This window comes from Drosophila subpulchrella, unplaced genomic scaffold, assembly GCF_014743375.2.
Source record: "Drosophila subpulchrella strain 33 F10 #4 breed RU33 unplaced genomic scaffold, RU_Dsub_v1.1 Primary Assembly Seq37, whole genome shotgun sequence".
Taxonomy (NCBI): domain Eukaryota; kingdom Metazoa; phylum Arthropoda; class Insecta; order Diptera; family Drosophilidae; genus Drosophila; species Drosophila subpulchrella.
In genome coordinates, this window is record NW_023665590.1 from 1159607 (window position 1) to 1184040 (window position 24434).

The 24434-nt window shown below is 38.3% G+C and overlaps 1 protein-coding gene across 6 annotated transcripts in view; it reads right to left on the minus strand.

Annotated features, from left to right (window-relative positions):
* Positions 1–638: 638 nt before the first annotated feature.
* Positions 639–24434, minus strand: part of LOC119561792 (DEAD-box helicase Dbp80) — a 140464-nt gene continuing 116668 nt past the window's right edge. For 2 of the 6 annotated variants that reach the window (XM_037875271.1, XM_037875276.1), the window contains 4 exons: positions 15089–15251; positions 14920–15033; positions 2581–2731; positions 639–819 (listed from right to left, as the gene is read on the minus strand). In XM_037875271.1, the coding sequence (XP_037731199.1) occupies positions 783–819; positions 2581–2731; positions 14920–15033; positions 15089–15251 (465 nt within the window). In that variant the 3' untranslated portion in view covers positions 639–782. Of the gene's footprint in view, positions 820–2580; positions 2754–14919; positions 15034–15088; positions 15252–24434 lie in introns of those variants that run through there. The other 4 variants (XM_037875273.1, XM_037875272.1, XM_037875274.1 and 1 more) reach the window with 4 other exon arrangements.

A 24434-nucleotide genomic window follows, 5' to 3' on the forward strand; every position in this document is an offset into this window, starting at 1 on the left:
CCTACTTCAAGGCAACATACGCTTTTTCTTCACGCGAATTTCTTGAACTAACTTGTCAACAAATTCTGGAAGATGGTTTTAGATTTGTGAGGACAATATTAACCGTACTACCACGAGAGACAGGTTTCTCGTAAGCCTACCATTTTGTGATCCTGGGCACGTAGTCTCCCCCCTAGCATACTCCAGATCCTTGGCGTTGGCTCAATTCAATAAAACGAACTACATCTAAAAAAAATAGTCAGCAAAAAATTAAATATGACTCGATCTCAACCACATATGTATGGAAGGTCGTACCTACCCATGACTTTCCACTTATTACCTTTCACGTAATGCCGTGCTAAAGTCGAAAAGTACGTCCACCAAGCCGCATTCATCGACTAGCTTGCATATGAGCGGCTTCATCGTCATTGAGCCAGCTAACGAGGTTATCAATTCCAGCGACTGCATGCATCAAATACCTTCGAGTATTTTCATAGCTTAGCCTGCGTTACTCATTTGGTCGCGGGAAGTCAGTATAAATTTAATGCGAAGAAACTACAAACTCTTTAAACTAGTGGCGAGTAGAACGTGGCCAAACTTAATCTTGTCAAAACTTCGTATAACGTTTATCTAAAACACACTTTTAATACAGCACCCAGTAATATTTAAATGCATTTTTATTTTGATTACAGCAATAAGACTATGTTCCAATTTTTTCAATGTCATCGGCACTATCCGTATTCAAAATTTCTATTTTCTTTTTAAAGTGTTTTTCGATATCCGTGCACACCGCCATAGATTTCTCATCCGTTATAAGATTGATGGCAATTCCAGACTTTCCTGAAAGAAAATATAAATATTAAAATGGTTAGAATTGTCAATTGGACTTAGGGAAGGAAAGTCCGAAGCGACGCATCATGGGACCATCATGACATGGCTAGATTGACTCGTTTAGTGCTCCTGATCAAGACTATATATACCTTATGGGGTCGGAAACGCTTCCTTCTACCTGTTACATACTTTCCGACGAATCTAGAATATCCTTTTACTCTACGAGTAACGGGTAACTAAATAACTAACTATTATATCTGGCGAGCGTAAGACACGATTTATATAAATCAAAAGCAAAATATGTGTCGTAAATGAATAAAAGCATCAAAACTAAAATTTAACTCAGGTAGTAAGTAGCTATATTTTTGTTTTTTTGTTTTGTTTTGTTTTGTTTAAAGTGGGCGTGGAAAAATTTTTTTTGTTCAATCGATAGGTTTTGATTAGAACAATACCTTTAAGTTAAAATTTTATTCTAGCATCAAAACTGTAGGAGCCACAGATTTCGGCGGGTTGTGGGCGTTAGAGTGGGAGTGGCACTCTGCTGATACAACCTTTCGCTGCGCAGGAATCTCAGGAATCTGCAAGCCTAATCCTAGTATTGTAGCTTTTATAGTTTCCGAGATCTCTGCGTTCATACGCACAGACGGACAGACGGACATGGCTAGATCGACTCGGCTAGTGATCCTGATCAAGAATATGTATACTTTATGGGGTCTGAAACGCTTCCTTCTGCCTGATACATACTTTCCGACGAATCTAGTATACCCTTTTACTCTAAGAGTAACGGGTATAAAAATGTAAAATTAGGGATTAATACAAAATAAATTTCCCCCAATTATTTTGAATTAATTTAAAAATTGAACAGAAGATAAATATAAAATGAATTTCCCCCAATTATTTTTAAATAATTTGAAAATTGTACAGATGATAGTTATGTGCTTTGAAGAGGCTTTTATTAAAACTTGTAATTGAGCTATTAGGTTTCCAAAGTCCGTATCGGAGTGGTAGTGTTTTTACAATCTAATAGAGGAAGTATTTTAAATGCAGCACATCCTATAAAACATATTTTAGACACAAATTGCAAATTAAAATATTATTATCAAATTAATAAAAATTTGAGCTATTTATTTTGAGGTTTTTATATCACATTGACTGTCCTCTTCAAGGCGCTGATTCGGTAGAGCCGAATCGAAGTTTCAGTAGCTTCTAGATGAGCTGGAGCTATCGTCACTTTAAGCTCTGCTACAGACGGATTATTATAATTAATTTTTTTAAAACAGCAAACGTATTCTCCATACAATCTTGATTAAAGGACTTTGTCATTATAAAGAATTTTGAACTATCTTTCATCATCGGACACTAAAATTACCGATTTCAAAGATAGTTCCATTCTATTTTAAAAATGTACTCTTTTCGGGTCTACAAATTTGACATTTCCAAGATAACTAAAAAAAATACTTGATAAAGGTAAATTATTTGCTGGAACTGGTACGAAAAATCCGAGCAGAAATATGATCGAAAACACCGTAGATCTTAGAGGGTACAACGCGACGTGCGTGTGTTTATTGTGACGCTTGAAAATTAAAACTACTTAAGCCAAGCTTAACTAAAGCACTCCATAGCAAGCCGGAGATGTAGGCATCTGGAGAAAACTGCCGCTCGACACTGCCTTCAAAAATTTAACGTCCTTTTGACGTAAACACATTATTAAGATAAAAACATTTTACTACTACTACTACTAGTGTCCGAGATCTTAACTTTTATACTCACGGACAAACTGACGGTTTTGGGAGCTTTGTGGGCGTTAATATGGGTGTCACATTATTTTTTTTATTAAAGCATCCAAACTGTGGGCTCCACAATTCTGGGCTGTTTGCGGGCGTACGTGTGGGCGTGGCACTCTGTTTATGCAGACTAGAATCTGTATGATTAATACCAATTTTCTAGTTTTTAAGGACAGACACAGAGGCAAGACAGATAGAATGATAAAAGAAATTAAAATCATACATTTTACAATAATGGCGAGAGTGCATAGATGAATGACTTTGGTGTTAATAATCAATAAACAATTATACGCTCGCTGAGGGTATTGTCATTTTGGTCAGAAGTTTGCAATGCGGTAATAGGGAGGTTTCGGACCCTATGGCGTATATACACTGGTCGGCATATGTATTTTGACAAAATAAAAGTTAAGTATACTCATAACTTGAACTTACTTCTTGTAAACTATAGGCATCAATGGAAAGGTAATTTCAATGCCGTTTGAATGATACAATACATTTCTTTACCCATTCAGTACTTATTGAAAAGGACGAATTTGTGTAAATCAACTTTTAAATTTTTTTTAAAAACTTTTTTCCTCGTCTTGAAAACTTAAATTTTTTGATGCAAAAAGTTTCTTCAAACAAAAACAATAGTAACTGCAAAAAGAATTTTTCAAAAATCATTTTTCTTATATTTTTTATGATTTTTTGAAGGTGACAATGTCGGAAAAAATTTGTATGAAAAAGACAAAAATATGGCTCAAATGCCTGTTTTTAAGCATTTTCAAAAATTCATAAAAAATTCATAAAAAATATAAGAAAAATGATTTTTGAAAAATTCTTTTTGCAGTTACTATTGTTTTTGTTTGAAGAAACTTTTTGCATCAAAAAATTTAAGTTTTCAAGACGAGGAAAAAAGTTTTTAAAAAAAATTTAAAAGTTGATTTACACAAATTCGTCCTTTTCAATAAGTACTGAATGGGTAAAGAAATGTATTGTATCATTCAAACGGCATTGAAATTACCTTTCCATTGATGCCTATAGTTTACAAGAAGTAAGTTCAAGTTATGAGTATACTTAACTTTTATTTTGTCAAAATACATATGCCGACCAGTGTATATTCAGCATCACTACACAAGTTAATTCAGCCATGTCTGTCTGTTCGTCCATCTGTCGGTCTGTCTGTCCCACCTTTTTTTATGCAAATCTCTCAGTGTTAAAACTATGGAGATGATACATAACCAAAACTACTTTTTTATGTAGGTAGTATATATGTAGAGTCGGACGGACCATTATATCCTATAGATCCCTATATAAGATTGCAAACGAGACTGGTATATAGCATAGTTCTTCGGTCAGCAAATCAAGGTAAGTTCATTAGAAAAAGACGACTAGAGTAGAATGTCAGTATTGGACTTGAATCACAGTTATATCCCTGTAAAGGAAATATTAAAAAGTTTTTCTGCAAAAACTCAATCTAGTAATGTGATCACAAAATTAAATCTTCCGGTCCATACAGACACCAAGGTCGTCGACGTCAACGTCGAATATCTAACACGCAGCCACTTAGAGAATACGAGGTTTACAAACGCCAACTCGAAAAAAGATTATTACTTTAAGCTTAAAACCATTTAAATTTAATTGTTTAACATGGCACTATGTTTTAAATGAAATGAATTTTTTTATCAACTTTTCCTGGCTTAAAATCAATTTTTCGAAAAACGTTTATATAAAGATCTATTGACGTCATTGTTTTAGGATAACATCAGAATTTAATGATACGTTACAGAAAGTTGAGCAGAGGCACGCACTGTTAAGATATCGGCTGTTAAAACAGATGTTGGCAGTAATGGAGCAAATAATTGAAAAAGCAACCCCTTTTAAATTAATTCAATAACTATTTAGAAAGAAAAGATTCAACTAATTATTTGTGAACTTCAAGTGGCTTGCGGTTTCTCTTCGATTGCGTGTTTTTTGTAATCTTAAAATCTTAAAAAATAAAAACTGATCTTTGAATACAGATATAACGTTAAATTTAATTAACTATTTTAATCGGTATTGTCCGATTTTGCTTCGACAATTTTTATGATTTATCGAAATAGCTTTTTAATTTTTTTAATTCCGTATATAACTCATACCATTTCATTATTTCATGGATATGACTAATTTTTTTAGACTACCATAACAATAATCCTGCCTAGTATTTCATGATCGTCTATAACCGATCTTATCTGTACAACTGGAATGGTAATCAATACAATTGCCTTACCAAGAGCAACTGGAGACGAATCGGAATCACCATATTCACCACCTGTGGACACAGTAGAGGCAGAATATTCTGATTCTGAGAGCCCCTAAATAGATGAGAAAGATTCAAAAAATCCCACCATTCCCGCTGTCCTTGTTCAACCTGAACTATAAGATCAGGACTTAATAGGATAACATCAGAATTTAATGATACGTTACAGAAAGTTGAGCAGAGGCACGCACTGTTAAGATATCGGCTGTTAAAACAGATGTTGGCAGTAATGGAGCAAATAATTGAAAAAGCAACCCCTTTTATATTAATTCAATAACTATTTAGAAAGAAAAGATTCAACTAATTATTTGTGAACTTCAAGTGGCTTGCGGTTTCTCTTCGATTGCGTGTTTTTTGTAATCTTAAAATCTTAAAAAATAAAAACTGATCTTTGAATACAGATATAACGTTAAATTTAATTAACTATTTTAATCGGTATTGTCCGATTTTGCTTCGACAATTTTTATGATTTATCGAAATAGCTTTTTAATTTTTTTAATTCCGTATATAACTCATACCATTTCATTATTTCATGGATATGACTAATTTTTTTAGACTACCATAACAATAATCCTGCCTAGTATTTCATGATCGTCTATAACCGATCTTATCTGTACAACTGGAATGGTAATCAATACAATTGCCTTACCAAGAGCAACTGGAGACGAATCGGAATCACCATATTCACCACCTGTGGACACAGTAGAGGCAGAATATTCTGATTCTGAGAGCCCCTAAATAGATGAGAAAGATTCAAAAAATCCCACCATTCCCGCTGTCCTTGTTCAACCTGAACTATAAGATCAGGACTTAATAGATTCTGACACAAACGCTAGCGTAATAGAGCAAGAACACATTATAAAGACAGATGAAAACGTTGCCCAACGGGCATACATAAAAGATATATCAAACGCCATCCCGGAATTCAACGGCGAAAAATTAAATCTTCAAGATTTATAACAGCTTTGAAATCTATAAATTTAACAAAAGGATCGTTTGACGAATTAGCAGTCAAGGTAATTAAATCAAAAGTAGTAGGATCAACCTTTTACAAGGATCAAAATGAACCGGGATCATACAAAAACTTCAAGACATTATTATAGGTGAAACATCCGATGTAGTAAAGGCAAAAATGGCAAAAACCCCCAAAGGGTTAAAAATTTTAACACAGAAATCGAAAATTTACGAAATTTACTCCAAGCCTCGTATATCGATGAGGAGTTACCATCCGAACACGCTGATAAATTCAGCATCAAAGAAGCAATTAACAAAATGCGAGAATGGACGCTTTAAAACTATCCTAAAAGCAGAAAACTTTTCAACTATGAATAAAGCAGTCACATAGAGCTAACAACTATGGTGGAACCAATTAACAACGGCAACAACAACAACACCAGAGTAAACTCAGACACCCATGTCAGAACTATTGAGGCACAATCGGAAAACTAAATAATTCCCTTAAGAAAAAAAGCCATAAAAATCCAAATTATATAGAATAAGTCTCAGTATTATTCATTCAAAAATTTCACGCGAAAACACCCTTACCACCTGTGCTCAGACAGGCCTTAAAAAATAATTTCTGATCACTGTGATGATGTAGATAATACAAAAACAACAACAATACGAACAGGCGCAGGTACTCTTGAATCTCAAGATTTAAATTTCGTAGAAATACAAACAGGAAACTGTATAATCCCATTTCATTTCCAAATAGTGAACAATGGCTTCCCAATACCATGTGACGGCATATTGGGAATGGACTTCATTAAAAAGATTAAATATACCAGCCCCAAAATTTCAATCAAGACATTCGTATTTCAATTATACATTTAATTTATAATAAATTAATAATCCCATCAATCTGAAGTTGTAAGACACGTTTACATAACAACCTCTCACAAAGAAATAAAAATCAGTGTATAGATGATGGCGTCAACTGATACAACTGACACAAATAAAACCAGGAAGAACACTATAGTCGAGTAACTCGACTATCAGATACCCGTTACTAGAGGGACCCATGGGAAATGGAGATATGCAGGCAGGAAAGCGAGATGCTAATACGCCCCCTACCCGCGATCTCAATATATGGCTATTTAAGCTTTATGGGCGTGGCTAACTTTTGTTGGGTCAATCGATAGGTATTGACGAGAGTAATACATTTCAATCAAAATTTTTTTTTATTGTGGGCGCCACAGGTTTGGGCGTTTTGTGGGCGTGGCAAATTCGCGTAACAAACTTGCGCTGCGTACAAGGCTACGGAATATAAATCTGAAATCCCAATTCTCTATCTTTGACAGTTTTGGAGATATCCGCATTCATATTTACGCGTACTTTCGATACCATTCGTCAGAACTAGTGAGGAGTTTGTCTATTTCTTAAGGGAATAAAGCTCCTTTTTTTTTATGTCCGAAAATGTGATACTTTCAAGTTTGAGCGCGACATCGTCCAGCAGTAACCGGCCATCATGTTTTCATTCCATATTTCCTAGTAACTTTCTTCTATGCTTCTGATGTCCTGGTAAAATCGTTCTCCTTGCTCTTCGCTGTAAGCTCCAAGACATTATCAAGTTGGTTCTGAAAAGTTGGGATGGGCACGTCATTAGAGTGAGGCGTGGGCTTTTTTTGTTGTTTTCACATTGGGATACGTATTTTTTTAGAATTTAACTTGACGAGGCAAAAATAGCAATCCATTATATGATTTTTTGCTCAACACAAATCATAAGTGTTCCAAACCTCATCTGCTTAATTGCCCCTGCGGCCCTTTGTCTTAAATGCTCCTTCCTTGCATGTTTTACAAGCAAGGCCCATGCTTTATTATACCCGTTACTCGTAGAGTAAGAGGGTATACTAGATTTGTCGGAAAGTATGTAACAGGCAGAAGGAAGCGTGTCTGACCCCATAAAGCCATGTCCGTCTGTCCGTATGAACGCTGAGGTCTCGAAAACTATAAGACCTAGGCTACTGGGATTTGGCATGCAGATTCCTAAGCTTCTTGCGCAGCGCACGTCCGTTTTAACGCCCATAACGCTTAAATCTGTCTACCGCCCACATAACTATATATTGAGAACGCGGGTAGGTGGCGCATTTCAGTCTCGCTTTACTGCCTTCATATCTCCATTTCCCTTTGGTCCCTTTAGCTGAGTAAAGGGTATCTGATAGTTGAGGTACTCGACTATAGCGTTCTTCCTTACTTTTAATTTAATATATGCGTAGTATTGCACTGGCATATTTTTGTTTATAGGGGCTGTATATAGCAAAAGCCATTTGGGTCATTTTAACAGCGTTTAACCATATCTAATGGAGTGGATAAAAAATTCTTTGTTAAAGAAGGCATGCAATATACTTTTAAGAAATACCTTTCTTCACTTCCAGTAATGTTTATGGAAACAATTAAGTCTCGACTATTTTTTTGGCAGAAAAGCAAAATATGTTTAATTTATTAGATTACCTAATGCTCAATCAGCGCCCCCTTAAACGGGACGCTTATGACTTGGTTTAAAAAGCACAGGCACCTAGGACATTAAACTTATCGAAATTCGGTCAAAAACATGTTTATTTTTTGACCCGTTACTTTTTAGGATTCTAGAAACAAATTCGATAAATTCCATCCTTTGACGTACAATGTTTAAAAATTCGGGTAAAGACGCCTCTAAATGAATGTAAAATATTTTGAGGCTCATATTTTTCATTGTATTTTTTAAAGCCTGCTCACCAAATAAAATTTTTTCTGAATAGAGGTAAACATATTACTTAAATGCCCACAAGATGTGATCGATTGTGATGATATGATAATACCTTAAACGCAAATCATGCATTTGCATTTCCATAAAAATAAGTAAAAACTCTGAAAGAATCTTTATTTAAAACTTTGAATGTTTTTATTTTTGTCAAACCGCGATTTCACAAATACCACACGTTAGGATCAAAAACTATGTGCGCAGACATGCTTAAATAGTCTAATTTAACGTAACTTAATGCGCACAGGCCTGCACCTTTTATAAAAGTTAATTTCGTTGTCCAGTGTTATTTATATAGATGGATATAAATATGGATGGATGCTAAAAATTGTTCAAATCGGACAATTTATTAAAAAGTTATAAGCATATAAACATGTGCTATCTTGGTTACAGTCGCTTTGGTGCTTACGTATCTCCATCTCCATCGCACTTCCCTTGACTGAGTAACAAGTACTGAAATATAAAAAATGTAAGGGACCAAGCCAAGGGCAAACAAAATTTTTCGGGTATTTCGATAACAGCTTCTCATTGAGTCAGTTTTTGATGGAAATTTTTTATTGACGGCAAACACTACTTAGACCTTTTTATACGACCTCTGGCTGTAGAGAAGAAATTTGTGCATGGTCCTACTACTTCAATTATGATTCTTGGAGCTGCGTTTTTGGATCATTTTTCTGAAAAAGTCTACACGCATGTCCACCTCAACAAAGGGTGCGAAATAACATGCTTAGCGTGAAGCTGTACGATTATTTTAAGCTATGTATGGGCAAGCTAGCTTTGGACATTACTTGGCGGGTAACTGCGGATAAACCCAGCATCCCAATATTCTCCACATATTTCATTATAAAAGGTAATGCTTTCAAGTTTATTTTTACAAAAGCGGACAAAGCACTTATAAAGGCAAATTCGCACTTCAATTTTTAAAAATATGGGCGCTAGTATTACACCCTTTTACTCTACGAGTAACGGGCATAAATATTTTTGTATTTAAGATTTTTCATTTAGTATGATGGAGCTCTTTAGGCAAAGTGATGAAATGCAGCTAATTATGAGTGCCCAGATAGAAGCCATGAAGGCGCGAGTGGCAGAGTGGCAGTCTGCGTGATCTATAAGGCCAGAGCACATTTTAATCCCGACCAACAGCTTTTTGAGGTACCAAGGGGCGCCGCCTCTAGGATCAGTAAAACATGAGAAGCACCAAGCGGACGGAAACACCGTCGCACGGACAGTCCCAAACTTACGAAACGGAGACGAGTCATTAGCTCCATAATTTCAGGCACCGGAGCGGTCGCTACATGACAGTTGAAAGATTCCTGTTCCGCGTCGACCGATTACCAGAGTTGTATGGCATGAGCCGTCAACAAGTCTTTACGGAATTCCATAGTCTGCTGTCGCTGAACGTACCCGCTGATTTCGGGATTTTTTTTTGTTCAAACAACATTGAACAAGAAAAGAAGAACCTTACTTGTGAGGCATGTTAATAAACTATGTGCCTACATAGGCTTATATAAAAAAAAAGGTAGGAGCGGCCACTAAATGGTGTTGGTGAATGATGGAGGATAGAGCAGAAAATTTCGACTTGCTGTTGACTTCCCCAATTACTTTATTATCGGAATTCAAGGAGGAAGGGAAAAAATGCGCAGCAGCACAATAAATGAGATAGAGGAGTTCCAGACCCTGGACATTTCGGGAAGAATCCAACCGTACGCGGAAAGGGATACGACGCCGGAAAAGGATGCATAGGCCCGATTCACGAGCTGGTGTGCAATAGGTGTGGCAAGCGAGAAGACTTTTACACGAAACATCCATCAAAGGAAAGCCCATGCCATATTATGCCAAATTTGATGACGTCACTTGCCGCTGCTGTAATAAAATCGAAATGGATGCCGACGCTAGAACGGCGTATTTTACGCGGAGTCCGTCAGGCAAGACCGGGACAGCCGGCCGGACAAGGACGACCCCTTTACCGTACAAGCAACAACACCCAGATAAATCTCCCCTTATATGAGCATAGCACAACGAGAGTAGAACACACGAAAACACACATGCCCGAGCGGATTATCGCAGGCTCAAGGGAAAAGTTAAGGACTGGTGGTGAGCGTAAAAAACGATTTCCGTTTCTTTGCCAAAACTAAGGTTGATGGAAATGAAATACTAGGCTTATTGGACACAGGCGCTAGTGCATACTGTATTGGCAGAAGAGCGGAGGCACCCTTAAAGAAGCATACTTGCTGATCAAGTAACGGCATTACCCTATATTCCTAGCTAAGCAAAAGCTGGTGTATGCTGAGCTAGATCGCATGCTAGGTCTAGTGGTGATTGTAGAGAGCAATAGTAGCTGGAGTCATCCGATAACTCTCGTGCACAGTTTTTTGTCTCGACACACGCAAAGTCAATTCCCGGACGATCAAAGTTGCGTACCCACTGCCCTATATCGAGGGAATTTTTTAATATTCACATATTCATAGCTTAGACAACGAGATGAAACGCTTTGGCAGAAAGACGACGAAGTCTTCACATGTAAGCATGACTTTATCCCCAAATCGCGTTCTTTTCACTTCGGCGTTTTCTATTAGTGTTGTCGTGTTAAAGGGTTAGGCTTTTACGCTCTTTATCGGCGACATAGAGACGGTGCCGAGCTCATTCCATTGGTCGGTAATTGACTTGAAAGACGCCATTTGGAAAATAGCACTGGAATCCAAGAGGATAGAGAAAATCGCGCTTACAGTACCCGTCAGACCTCTATCACTTTTCAGTCATGCGGTCCGTTCAATGCAGCGCAAAGAATGTGCCGACGAATGGATAAAGTCATAACGCCGGAACGAAATTCTATTCGTGTACCTTGACGACTTGCTGGTCTGTTCACCCACTTTTGAAGCACATCTTGATATGTTGAGCCAGCGGGCAAAACTGAAAATAAAAATTGACAAAAGCTACTTTTGTTATAGCCAGGCCAGATATCTAGGGTATTTGGTTAGAGAAGTATGCATCAAAACCGAAAATTCCTAAATACAGTCGATACAAGAATTTTCTTAGCCTAGGTCCGCCAAACAGATGCGGAGGCTTTTGGTCATAACTGGATGGTACAGGAGATTTAGCCAAAGAAAGACCGCGTAAAGAAATTTGGGTTGTCTGAAAAGGCAATTATGGGGGTTTAAAGTTTTAGGGGTGAGGGGAGTTTTGTTTCAAGCCGATGGTTCACCCGGAAAACACCCGATCGGCTATATGTCAGCCAAATTGAACATGGCGCTGCGGAATTATAGCATATTTGAGTAAGAATTCTCAGCATCACAAAATTTCGTGCTTACCTAGAGGGAATACCCTTTAAATTGATCACTGGCCATGCTTGTCTAAAATTGCAATGCCACAAATTTATAAGCAAATTAATGGAGTTTTTCTACTGGCCCTCTTGCAGTAGATGTGCAACATATATTGAGAGAGAAAGTCTGTAATATCAGCAAGACCACCAACAAAAATAACCGATCACCCATGGGATTACAGAGAGTCACGGAACGGGCCGACCAAAGGTTGTTCATCGACTTTATGGGTCCGTACCTGATCACTTTTCCAAATTTGTCAGGATGCGGCCTATGAGACATGCAGTGGCAACAGAGGTTTTCAAATTCCTCGACAACAAAATTTTCCATTAGTACGGAGTACCCGAATACACTCTGAAAATGGAAAACAGTTTGTGTCTCAAATATTAGTCGAGCTAATGACCCGCTGTGGTCATAAAGGAAAACTCAGTTGACAAATGGGAAACCAGGGACTAGGCCGCACCCATGAGCGAGCGGAAAAACAAATATTACTCATATTCAGCCTGTAGAATTTTCCGTGGGACAAGATGTTTACAGAAAAAAACAAGAGAACGCGCTATTGTCGATGCCATCGACTATCAAATACCCGTTACTCAGCCAAGAAATCAATGGAGATATGCAGCAAAGCGACTGTTCACGTTTGCACACCCCAACGGCGCCACCTAGAGTGGGCGTGGCACCCAGCCGAAATAAACTTGCGCTGTCCCAGAACCTCAAGAATCTCAACCTCAAGAACGGACGGAAATACACACAGACGGACAGACGGACAAGGCTAATTCGACTCGGCTAGTGATCCTGATCAAGAATATATATACTTTATAGGGTCGAAAATGCTTCCTTCTATCTGTTACATGCTTTGCGACGAATCTTGTATACCCTTTTACTCTACGAGTAACGGGTACCGGCAGAGTAATATGGCCGAGAGATACCAACCCAAACTTGGCCTGAAACGAATTCTCTGAGTTGTACTCTAAAGTAGGGGCACAGCTCTATATGAGCTGTCGGGGTATTCCATGTTAAACACCTATATGTCGCCAAGCCCACTAAATGTAGCCGAGGACTCCAAAAATTACAAGAGAGCGATAAAGAACAGAACTGTGGATTGCACAAAAATGAGTTCCGATCACCTGATAGGTGGAACACCAGAAACGATGCAAGACTTGGAAAGCCAAGTTTTTTGAAGCCTCTTGCCAGCTGCATAAGCTTCGGGATGTCTTCCGGGACAAAGCCTCGTATATGGCACTGACCCTGGAGTGGGCTTATGGGCTCCAGAGGGGCCTCGAAATAAAATCCAGCTATGCTTTATACAGCTTCTAAAAACAACCCAATACGGATGGGTAGAGGTCAGAAGTTGAGGAACCTACTTTAAACGTTTTTGAGAAATAAAAAAAAAAACTTTAATATTTTAAAATATCTTTCTAACGACATAATCCTGTAGCTTTAGTAGTTCACAAGTTACGGGTCTACAAAGATTAGCTATTTATAGCTGTTTCCCGGCAAACTAGCGAGTTTTTCCAAAAGTGGTTAAACTATAGTTTCTTATATTAAGCTGTTTAACGTCATCATACATTTACAGGACCCTAAAATTATGTTTAGGTACAATCTGCCAAAAAAAAATTAAATTTTCATTTTGAGAAGTCCCCCAAAATTTTGTTTTGCGTAAGCCTTTTAACCGGAGCATTGGATTTTAACAAACGAGGTGTTATTCGAAGCGTATTTTAAGTAAAAATACAACTAGACTAATGAACTAGTGCATTTTTGCCCAACGGCCCCAACAGAACAAATTTGATAAATTTAAACTTTTCACTTTCACCGCTCTTTCTCATAAAAGTAATGGGTTTTTAAAAGCCTTTCTTTTGTGGACGTTGATGCACTATGATCAGTACGAACAAGTAGCCCTACGACGATAAGCAATGCTTATTGCGCGCGGAGCCCTATTCCCTTTTGGGCGTAAGAAACGAAATCGCGAACAGTTTACATGACAATCACTTTATAAACAAATGTTTATACCCGTTACTCGAAGAATAAAAGGGTATACAGTTTTCATGACAATCACTTTATAAACAAATGTTTATACCCGTTACTTATAGAGTCGGAAAGAATGTAACATGCAGAAGGAAGCGTTTCCGACCCCGTAAAGTATATATATTCTTGATCAGGATCACAGGATGAGTCGATCTAGCCATTTGAAGTAGTTTGGATTACGGACAGGTGATTCGCATAGTTGTTTACTTGGAAAATCTTCGGAACTAAGAATATCCGGTTTTAACCAGGTTTTGGTAAACACAATAACATGGGAAGACAGCGAAAGACGATATGTGTGCAAATTAGTCAGCTTACTTAGTAAACCTCTTGAGTTCTGATAGGAAGGCAGTAGATAGATGATGTATATGGCGCTGTGAATAGCTCTTTAGAGGCATTTCTAACTTCCTTTAAACGTTCTTTTTTTTAGCTTCGTACTCTTTAAGAAATGTCCCTATTGTCCAAAATTTGGCAGAGCACATAGTTGCAAAATGAGCACAAGGAATACCGATCTTAAAAATTGATATTTCCCTAGCAAATGGATAGTTCTTTTACAAGCCGAGCACCTTTAGTGGTTCACATTTTTTATTTGCTTGAAATTTTTGAAACATTATTTTTTAGTTCCTTTTTTTTAAAACTTGTTAAAAAACTCGACATTTTAAAAAGTACTTCTTTTAGAACATCTATATCTCCAGCTGTAGTAATCCGATTCACTTCGTTTGTTTTGTATTTATTTCTCTAAAACACTCTGATATACTTATTTATCGAATAGTAAATGTAAATAAGTTTTACGCAAATAAATAATGTGACACAAATAAAGGTATTTGGTTTTTAAAGGAACGGCACAGATACCAATTACGATGTTAAAAATGAGTATGTGTTACAATCATGGCGTGAACAATAACTTAACAAAAATTTAAACAAAATGTAAAAAATTAATAGTAATATTTATAAATTTTTTGTATTTACCAAACCTTCCGGTGCGGCCAATTCGATGTAGGTAAGTTTCACAGTCAGCGTTGCCTCTAACGTCAATCGGCAAATCAAAATTGACGACAATTGTAACTTGCTCAATGTCAATGCCTAAAAAGATGATACGATTTGTAACATTTTTAACTGAGAAATATCGATTAAATACCTCTTGATAAAACATTTGTAGTTATTAATACTTTTTCAAGCCCAGAACGGAATCGATCTAAGACAGCAAGTCTCTGTTCAACTGTCAAATCACCAGAAAGCACAGCAACAGAATGACCGTCCGATGTCATTTTCGCTGCAAGCCAAGCAGCAGTTCTACGTGTCTAAAATATATTCGATAATTTTTTATTGAATTATTATTAACAGCATTAACATTAACATTTTACGTCAAAAAACTCTGCTATTAAATAAAAATTGATAAAAAATAGCGATTCAATATTGGATTGCCTAATTCCATTTTGAGTGGAAAAATACCGTTACAATGGAAAACGGTCTTGGGTCTTTATGAATAATGCTTTTCCTACACAAATTTTAGGAGCGCATAGTTTGTCACCAAGCCAGTTGAAGAACGGGAATACGGAAAAATATATAGTGCAATGCAATAAGTGCAGAACATTAATAAAGTAAAAGCTCACGAACAATAAGCTAAGGTATAGGAAAGGTTTTCTAAGTCCGCATTGGAAGCAGTATCCAATTAATAATCCACAGAAAAGGAAGCTAACTTCGGCAAGCCGAAGTTTATATACCCTTGCACGTCGTTCCTGTGGGAGAAATGAATATACAGAGCTTTCCAAATTTTAGAAAGTTAAAAATAATCAAGGAAATTCACTAACGTGTACGTTTTGCTGAGAACGAACTATAACAAATATAGTATTTTTTGTTATTTATTTTGCGGTCCTTCCTATGGCTCTCTGCAAGGGTTTACAAATTATGCATCCAGCAGTCAGAATTAAGCCACGATTTTTTTTTACTTTGCTATTTATTCATTGAATCTCCTCAGATTGGATACTAACAATAAGTGTATCAAATCTTATAGTAATATTTAACAGTCATAAGACTGGAATTGAGTTAAGGGGCCCTGAAAATTATTGCTGGTTTTGGAGGTTGTCGCGTTGTAGGCGGGATCTGCTGGAAATCCGAGCCAAGCCTCTTACGAGACGATTTGGGTGCACAGAGATTTTTTTATTGTAGGACGCTTTTTGTTTGTCTATTTCATCTCTTACAGCAAGAATGCCGAGGTCCCTGTGGATGTTCTGGTTGGGGGTATACCATCATGCGCCAGTGACAGTTCGCAGGATTTTCGATTGCGCTCGCTGTAGAATTTCTATGTTACTGCTGCTCGCGTTCCTCCATTGCTGGGAGCCATATGTCCAGAGGGACTTGAGAGTGGAGTTGTAGAGCAGGACCTTGTAGTCCATGCGCAGAGGCAAACAAGCGTTTTGGATCTAGTGGAAGCTTCTGGCTTTTAATTTTAGATGTATTTTCTTGCGTTCGATGTGTCTTCTTCAGGTTAGTCGTCCGTCAAGGTGGACGCCGAGATACGTTACTTCGTAGACTTTGGGAATCTGCGTACTATTCTGTTGAGAGTAAACGTTATGTGCTTACATTTTTGTTAATTTATTTTAATACACCAGGCAGATAGCCACCCCTCTACTACGAGGAGCTGATTGGCCAGCTGTGTTGTTGCTCGGCATGGGCGCCTCGAGCGACTAAGGATTGCAGTGTTGTCAGCGAACGTAGATGTTGTTAGCTGCTCGTTCGAAGGAATATCCGCTGTGTATAGGAGGAACAGACTAGGCCCAAGTGCGCTCCCTGGCGGGACTCCAGCTTTGATAATGTAGTCGTCGGATGTTGTTGTATTGCACCTTACTGCGAAGGTCCTGTTGTATAGATACGACTCAAGAAGCTTGTGAGTGTAATCAGGCAAGTGTTTTTTGATTTTGTGCATGAGGCCATCTAACCATACTCGATCGAAGGCTTGAGATACATCGAGGAATATTGCGCTGCAGTATTCCAGATACTCAAAGGCTGTGCGTATTTCTGATGTTATTCTGATCTTGATCGATTGTTACATGGTTTTGATGAAAGCCGAATTGATGTGCCGGGATAACATTGTGTGCTCCTAGATATGGTATTATGCGTGTTATAAGGCATTTTTTGAACAACTTAGACAGACATGATAATAAAAATATTGGTCTGTAATATGAAGGAATTGTGTGGTCTTTTCCGGGCTCGGTATCATTATGATAATAGATTTCTTCAATTTTCTCGGAAAGTAGCAGAGACTTATGATCCCATTGAAGAGCTTACAAATAACCTCAATAGCAGAGTTTGGAAGTTCAATTATCATTTTAGGGGTTATAAGGTCACAGCCCGGAGAATTTTTCAGTTTCAGTTCTTTGGTAGGGAAATTGATATAGATTTGGTTTTGGTTTGGCTAGAAGACGCTTCGGAGATGTGAAGCAAAAGTTTCGGCTCAGATTTGGGTGAGCCCTCCACAGAAGATGTTTTTTACTGGTTGGCGAAATTTTTCCAATGTACCGCAGTTGTGCATTTTCTGAGTCATGATTCAGGGCTCGGTTAAATGTGCGACTGGCTTCCTGAAGACGTTGTTTAAAGGACAAGCCGTCAATTTGGAGATTAGTTTTTTAGTGGTTGGTTTTCACGTCCCTCCCTCCCTTGTAGTGTTGAGATAGTGGCTGCTGTCACGAGAACATATTCAAGAGCATCGGTAGAGCAGTCGATGTCCGCTTCGATGTTGAGCTGCGAGGATAGTTCAATGTGGGAACTTACATACTTTTTATATTTTAACCAGTTGGTTCTGTGCGACGTCAGCCTGAAGAAGAGTTATTAGCACTGGCGATTGGTGCGAAAGCGCTTGGCGCTTATTTTATTGCTTGGAATGTTTTTTGTCACCGCAAAATCTATTAAGTCTATGACTTTTCTGGGGTCTGCTGGCCAGTATGTGGGGCTGCCAGGGGAAACATAGTCTAAATTGTTGCTCGGACTTATGAGTGCATTATACATGTAATTGCCTTTCTTTGGGTGTCACGAGGCGTCATCCGCAGTGCGTGCGTTTAGGATTGTAGTCCCCTGCAGCTATAAAGCGATCTCCACGTAAATTGTAAAAGTCCATGAACTGTCCTTCAGAAATTGTAAAGCGAGGCGGGCAGTAGACAGCGGCTATGGAGAGGTTTCCGTTATCTGACTGCACTTTGATAGACGTGGCCTGCAAGTAATTAGTTGCAAACCTTTGGTGAAAGTGGTGTTTGATGCGTTCCCTGATTAAGATGCCGGTTCCGCCGTGAGCTTCACCATCTGGATGATCTGTGCGGTAGAAAGTGTAGCCTCAGATTTGGGAGTTGAATTTGACTGTGAGGTGCGTCTCTACCAGTAGCAATATGTCGTTTTGATTATCATTCAGGAACTGTGTTATTTCAAGTTTGAGCCTCATGGTTATTCGTAGATTTGCGATCAATTATTTGGACGTCTTTGCTGCAAGCAGCTGTTACACCATGCTCTGGTTTTGAACCAGTGTTTGCATGGTCGTTTTCATAAAGGACATAAGCTCCACCATACTTTGTTGCATGGTAACCATCATAGCTTTCAGTGTGCTTTGTGACTGTACTGGGACCTGCTGAACGTTTGCTAGGTTAGACTGGAGTGGGTTTTCCGTTCCTGATCGAAGGGCTCGGCGTATGAGAAGCACTTCTGGGTATTTAACTGACCAAATGAGGATCTTGCAGCCATGTCGAATAATACTTCCGGCGTCCAGGGCATTCAAGAATTTCTCTCTTGTGTAAATTGGCGGGAGCTTTGGTTTCGGTTGAGTCTCTTGATTCATGACTCTTGAGTCTTCTGATTCATTTTCTGCTGAAAGGGCAAAGCTGTTATTGTTAAATCACCCGGGTAATTTATTGTCTATTTGGACATGGTTTATTATACCCATTACTCGTAGAGTTAAAGGTATTTTAGAGGGTATTCCGACCGCATAAAGTATTTATATTCTTGATCAGGATCACTAGCCGAGTCGATCTAGCCATGTCTGTCTGTCCGTATGAACGTTGTTATCTCGGAAACTATAAGAGGTGCAATGCTGGGATTAGTCATGCATATTCTAGAGATTCCTGCGCAACGCAAGATTTTTTCGTCAGTGTTCCACGCCCACAAAACGCCCAAAACTGTGGCTCCTACAGTTTTAATGCTAGAATAAAGATTTTTAGTGAAATGTATTGTTCTCATCAATACCTATCGATTGACCTAAATTGATTGACACACTTTAACGCCACAAACTTCAAAAAATCGTAAATATGACCGCGGATATCTCAGAAACGATTGACCCAAAAAAAAGTTTGCCACGCCCACTCGAACGTCCATACACCGCCCAAGCCAGTGGCGCCCACAATTTGTATGCTAGAAAAATGTTAACTGAAATGTATAAGTCTCGTCAGTACCTATCGATTGACCCAAAAAAAAGTTTGCCACGCCCACTCTAACGCCCATAACACTTAAGTCTGTCTGCCGCCCACTGAGATCACGGGTATGTGGCACATTACAATCTCGCTTTGCTGCTTTCATATCTCCATCTCCCTTTGCTGCCTTTAGCTGAGTAACGGGTATCTAATAGTCGAGGTACTCGAATAGAGCGTTCTTCCTTGATTTTGACTTGTTACCTACCGCGGTGTTCTGCGGACTAAGCACTGATAACTCTACACCGACGGAGTAGGAGTAAGACTAAGTAGAAAGGGTGAGCAAGACCGTGCTCTTTGGCTATTGGCCGTCAGTAGGGTAATTTCATGCACTTCGCTATCGCGCGTTGAGACATAGGAAAAAAAAAACCAGTCTCTTCGGCTCACGGAGCTTAGTAACTCTTTTTTCGGTTTTTTGCTCATTGAGCTTTTAGCGTGGCACTAATTTATTATTATAAAATTTACACATGTAAATCGAGCCACGAATGAAAAAGAAATCTAATTGAATTTATTGGTTACTCTATAGAGTTTGATATTAAATCATCGGAGGTTGAAAGAGGGAGAGAGCGTTATAGTGCAAGGGAGATGGAGATATGCGAGTCACAAAGCGACTGTTCTCAAGGTTTGCTAGATTGGTTTTATCATTGTTGACGTTATAATGGACGAGGTACCCTGCTGAAATAAGCTTGCACTGCGCAAGAGCCTCAAGAATCTGCATGCCAAATCCCAACCATCTAGCGTTTATTGTTTTTGAGATTTCATCGTTCATACGGACTGACGGACTGAAATACATGGCTAGATCGACTCGGCTAGTGATCCTGATCAACAATATAGGGTCTGAAACGCTACCTTCTACCTGACTTTCAGACAAATCTATTATACCCATTTACTGAAATAAACTTGCGCTGCGCAAGAAGTTTCCGAAGTATCAGCGTTCATAAGGACGGACGGACACGGTTAGCTCGGCTAGTGATCCCGATCAAAAAAATATATACCTGTTACAAACTCTCCGACGAATCTAATATACTCTTTTACTACGAGTAACCGGTATATAAAATAAGATTGGTCGTAAAATTCAAACCTGCGAGAAAATTCACTTTTATTCAGTCTTATATGATCCAGAAAGGACGTTTTGAAGTAAATCTTTAAGATTTTAATTGTAATGCTAGAATGAATTTTATAAATACTAACATAAAATAACATATGAAACAAGAAAGGAAGTTAACTTCGGCAAGCCGAAGTTTGTATACCCTTGCAGCTATAATTATTCAATTTAAAAATACAAAAAATGATATTCCCAATAGTATAAGATAATAAGTCAAAAAACACCGAAGCTATAATTTGTTTCATATTATTTTCCTACCAATTTTCCGATCGTTCCTATGGCAGCTATATGATATAGTCGTCCGATTTTGATAAAATTTAATTCGAAATTCAAAACTAATTAAAAAATGTTATTTCCAAGCTAAGGAGGTTATGAGTTAAAAAACACCGAAGCTATAATTTGTTTCATATTATTTTCCCACCAATTTTCCGATCGTTCCTATGGCAGCTATATTATATAGTCGTCCGATTTTGATAAAATTAAATTCGAAATTCAGAACTAATTACAAAATGTTATTTCCAAGCGTAGGAGTTTATATGTTAAAAAAAAAACAAAGAAATAATTTGTTTTAATTTTTTTTTTCCGATTACTCCTATGGGAGCTATAAGATATAGTTGTCCGATCCGGATGCTTCCGACTTATATACTACCTGCAAAAGAAAGAAGACTTTTTGGGAAAGGTTCAGCCCGATAGCTTTAAAACTGAGAGACTAGTTTGCGTAGAAACGGACGGACAGACGGACATGTCTAGTGATGCTGATCAAAAATATATATACTTAATAGGTTTGGTGGAAACGTCTCCTTCACTGCGATGCAAACTTCTGACTGAAATCAACAGCAAGCGTTTCCGACCCTTTAAAGTATACATATTCTTGATCAGGATCACTAGCCGAGTCGATCTAGATTTGCCTATCCGTATGAGCGGTGTTATCTTGAAAGCTTTAAAAGCTAGCCTTTTTTGATTAAGCAAGCAGATTCTAAATATTCTTGCGCAGCGCACGTTTAATTCATTAAGATTCAACGCGCACTCTAACTCCAACAGTTTGCGAAATCATTGCTTCTACAGTTTAAATGTTAGAAAAGAATTGTATCTTTAAGGTATTGGTTTCGTAAATACCTATTGATTGAGCTAAAAAAGTATGCCACAAACGCCCATAACGTCAAAATGTATCTGACCAAATATTGTAATCGCCACTAGGATGCGCTGTTTTTTCCATCACTTTTACCGTTAATAGATTAAAAGTCTGTCCACTTAATATCCTCGGCCAATAGTTTAACTGACTTAACTTAAACTATAGTTGTCGATGCCCATGCGGATCCCACCATTTATGCTGTCAGGCTAAGCATGCATATTTTAAAGAGGAAATATTAAGGGTGATCAATTTTCAAAAATACACATTGCCTGCCTGGCACTGCTTCGATGTTTTGGAAGACAAATTAAGAATCAGCAAGGAGTATAGAGTGACATCATTTTTATGGCCAGAATGTAAACAGCTTCATTATATAGAAGATGAAGATTTCCAAGATGTGTTAAAAGTGAAAAAAGAAACTGCGCTATTATAGGTCCTCGCTCAACTTGGCCGTTTGTCTGTGACGACCTTGTTGCAATTATTATATGCTATATTTTATTTTTTACCATGAATTTAGCTAAATTTGACGAAGTAAAACAGCTTCCGCGATTGGAAATAACACTTTTGAGTCTGTTATACGCTCGAAAGTAATTCGTCAACTATCCATTCGAGTCGGCACATACAATAATATCCTGGTATTACTTTTAATATATGTAGAGAAAGGCTTCCGTAAATTTATTTGTTCAGGCCCACTGTCTGGCGAATCTGGACCGGCCCCGCTATCCAGCTGCACCGCTCTACCGCTCTCCCGCTCTCTTGCGCTCCCGCTCTCCTGCGCTGTTCCCAGCTCCCTCCATGAAGTCTCCGCTGCGCTTTGGAGCGCAGAGAGGAGCTTAGACTTAGTTAGTTCGATTCTGGAGTTCAATAGAAATAAACCGCGGTCGCACCCCCGCCTACGATTACCAGTTAACTTTTGTGCGTAACTTCTTTTCGGTTAAGGGGCACTTCGCGCAGCGTGTGTTTTCTCCCCTACAGCGACCACAAGCAGATCGCCGCATCCAACGCCCGTCAGTCGCACCAGCAGCCCTACGCCGAAGCCCACCGCAGCAGCCCGTCGACGCCGCCAGTTTCCCGCCGTCGCCTCCCACGCCATTCCACCAGCGCCATACACCGCTACCCCCCGGCGTACATTTTGGTCCTTCGAGCCGGATAAGATAAGTAAAGCTTTTTCGTCTCATTAATTGCCGGTCTGCAGTCAGGCCACTCGAAAATATAATTCGTTTGACTTTCTGTACGATTTGTCCAAAATCAAAGTCCGATTAAATCCGACAACGGCAATTAATAAAGTACTTCGCCATTTTTTCTTCGATTTTCCTTTTGCAACGTGCGGCCATATTGCCAATTTTTTCCGACTCCTTTTTTAATTGCATTTGGCCGCTCATCCATACATACATACACTTGTATAAAATCGAGAAAAAATATTCCAAGCTTAGAGAAAATATTGTGCAAATACAAGCCAAGCATACAGTGAGAATTATTTAATTTCCAGTGTTCTGCCAATTCAGGCCCCCAAAACTTTCCAAGATTTTCTCACTGTATATCCGCAACCGCTAAAGTATTTGCACATATTTTTTCGTTTTTCCAAATACAGTCCACATACAAATAAATCGAAAACGTCCACAACAACACATACCCCGCCGGCAATAATTATTTAATAAGTTTAAAACCGGCGAAAATTACATACATACAAATATCTACATACATACAAATATCTACATCCATACAAATATCTACATCCATACAAATATCTATATACATACAAATATCTACATACATTCACATATAATTTTTAACTCCACCATCCCGTTCCGACTAATTAAAGTTTTCCGTCGGCCATCCGGTCAAAAATAATAAAATAAAAATTACACCAACCGACATGAACATTTTTTTTGGTCATTGTGTTTTATTTACCATCAAACTTTTTAGTATTTTTTTCGGTATTTGGTATTTACTCCATAAAATTTATTTTATTTAAACGAGAAAAATACCAGCACTCCACCGCATGCATAGCATCCTCCGTCCACCAATTTTTTTGGTATATATTTTTAGTATTTTTCCCTCGGAATATTAAATTAAATTAAAGCAATACTCCAATATTAAATAATCAACCGATCGCATCCTCCAGCCAACAACTTATTGACATAATTCGGTATTTTTTCTTCATTCAGAAGTTTAAGTAAAGGCGAAATATTACAATTACTCCACCGGGGACTATATATTAACACATAGTTGGTATTTTTCCCCCTCAATTTATCCAAACGCAAGAAATACCAGCAAAAATATACCAAACTTGATCCCATCCAAAATACATATACCAAAAGCGTTAAATATTATAGTATTATTTCTCAACGGGTGATATTCGAACTCCTTACTCACCGTTCCTAATCCGTATCATTGGGTTTAATTCCGCAAAGTAACCAGGTCGGTACTTGCTTCCAATTTCTATTTCTCCGATCCACTACTTTTTTGTGTCGACACCTCGTTCCACTGTTCCCGAAGTGGGCCAGGTTTCCTATTTATCCAACATAAACAAAGGCGAGTAGATTCTGACCAAAAAAAAAAAAGAAAGGTCATTTCTTTTAAATGGCCGTTGGAAGTGATAACAACAAGTTGTCTATTCCACCTGCCGTAGTCCCAGGCATATCCGTAGATCCGCCCACACCCGAACTAACCGCCAAGACCTCGTCGCCCCGAAAAAGGGCCACCCGTGCAAACGTCAAAATGGCACTAACACCTTCCCAAATCGCTCTAAGCAAATTTACTGAGGTCTCAGATCGGCTGAGTGAGTTTGAATCCAGAACAA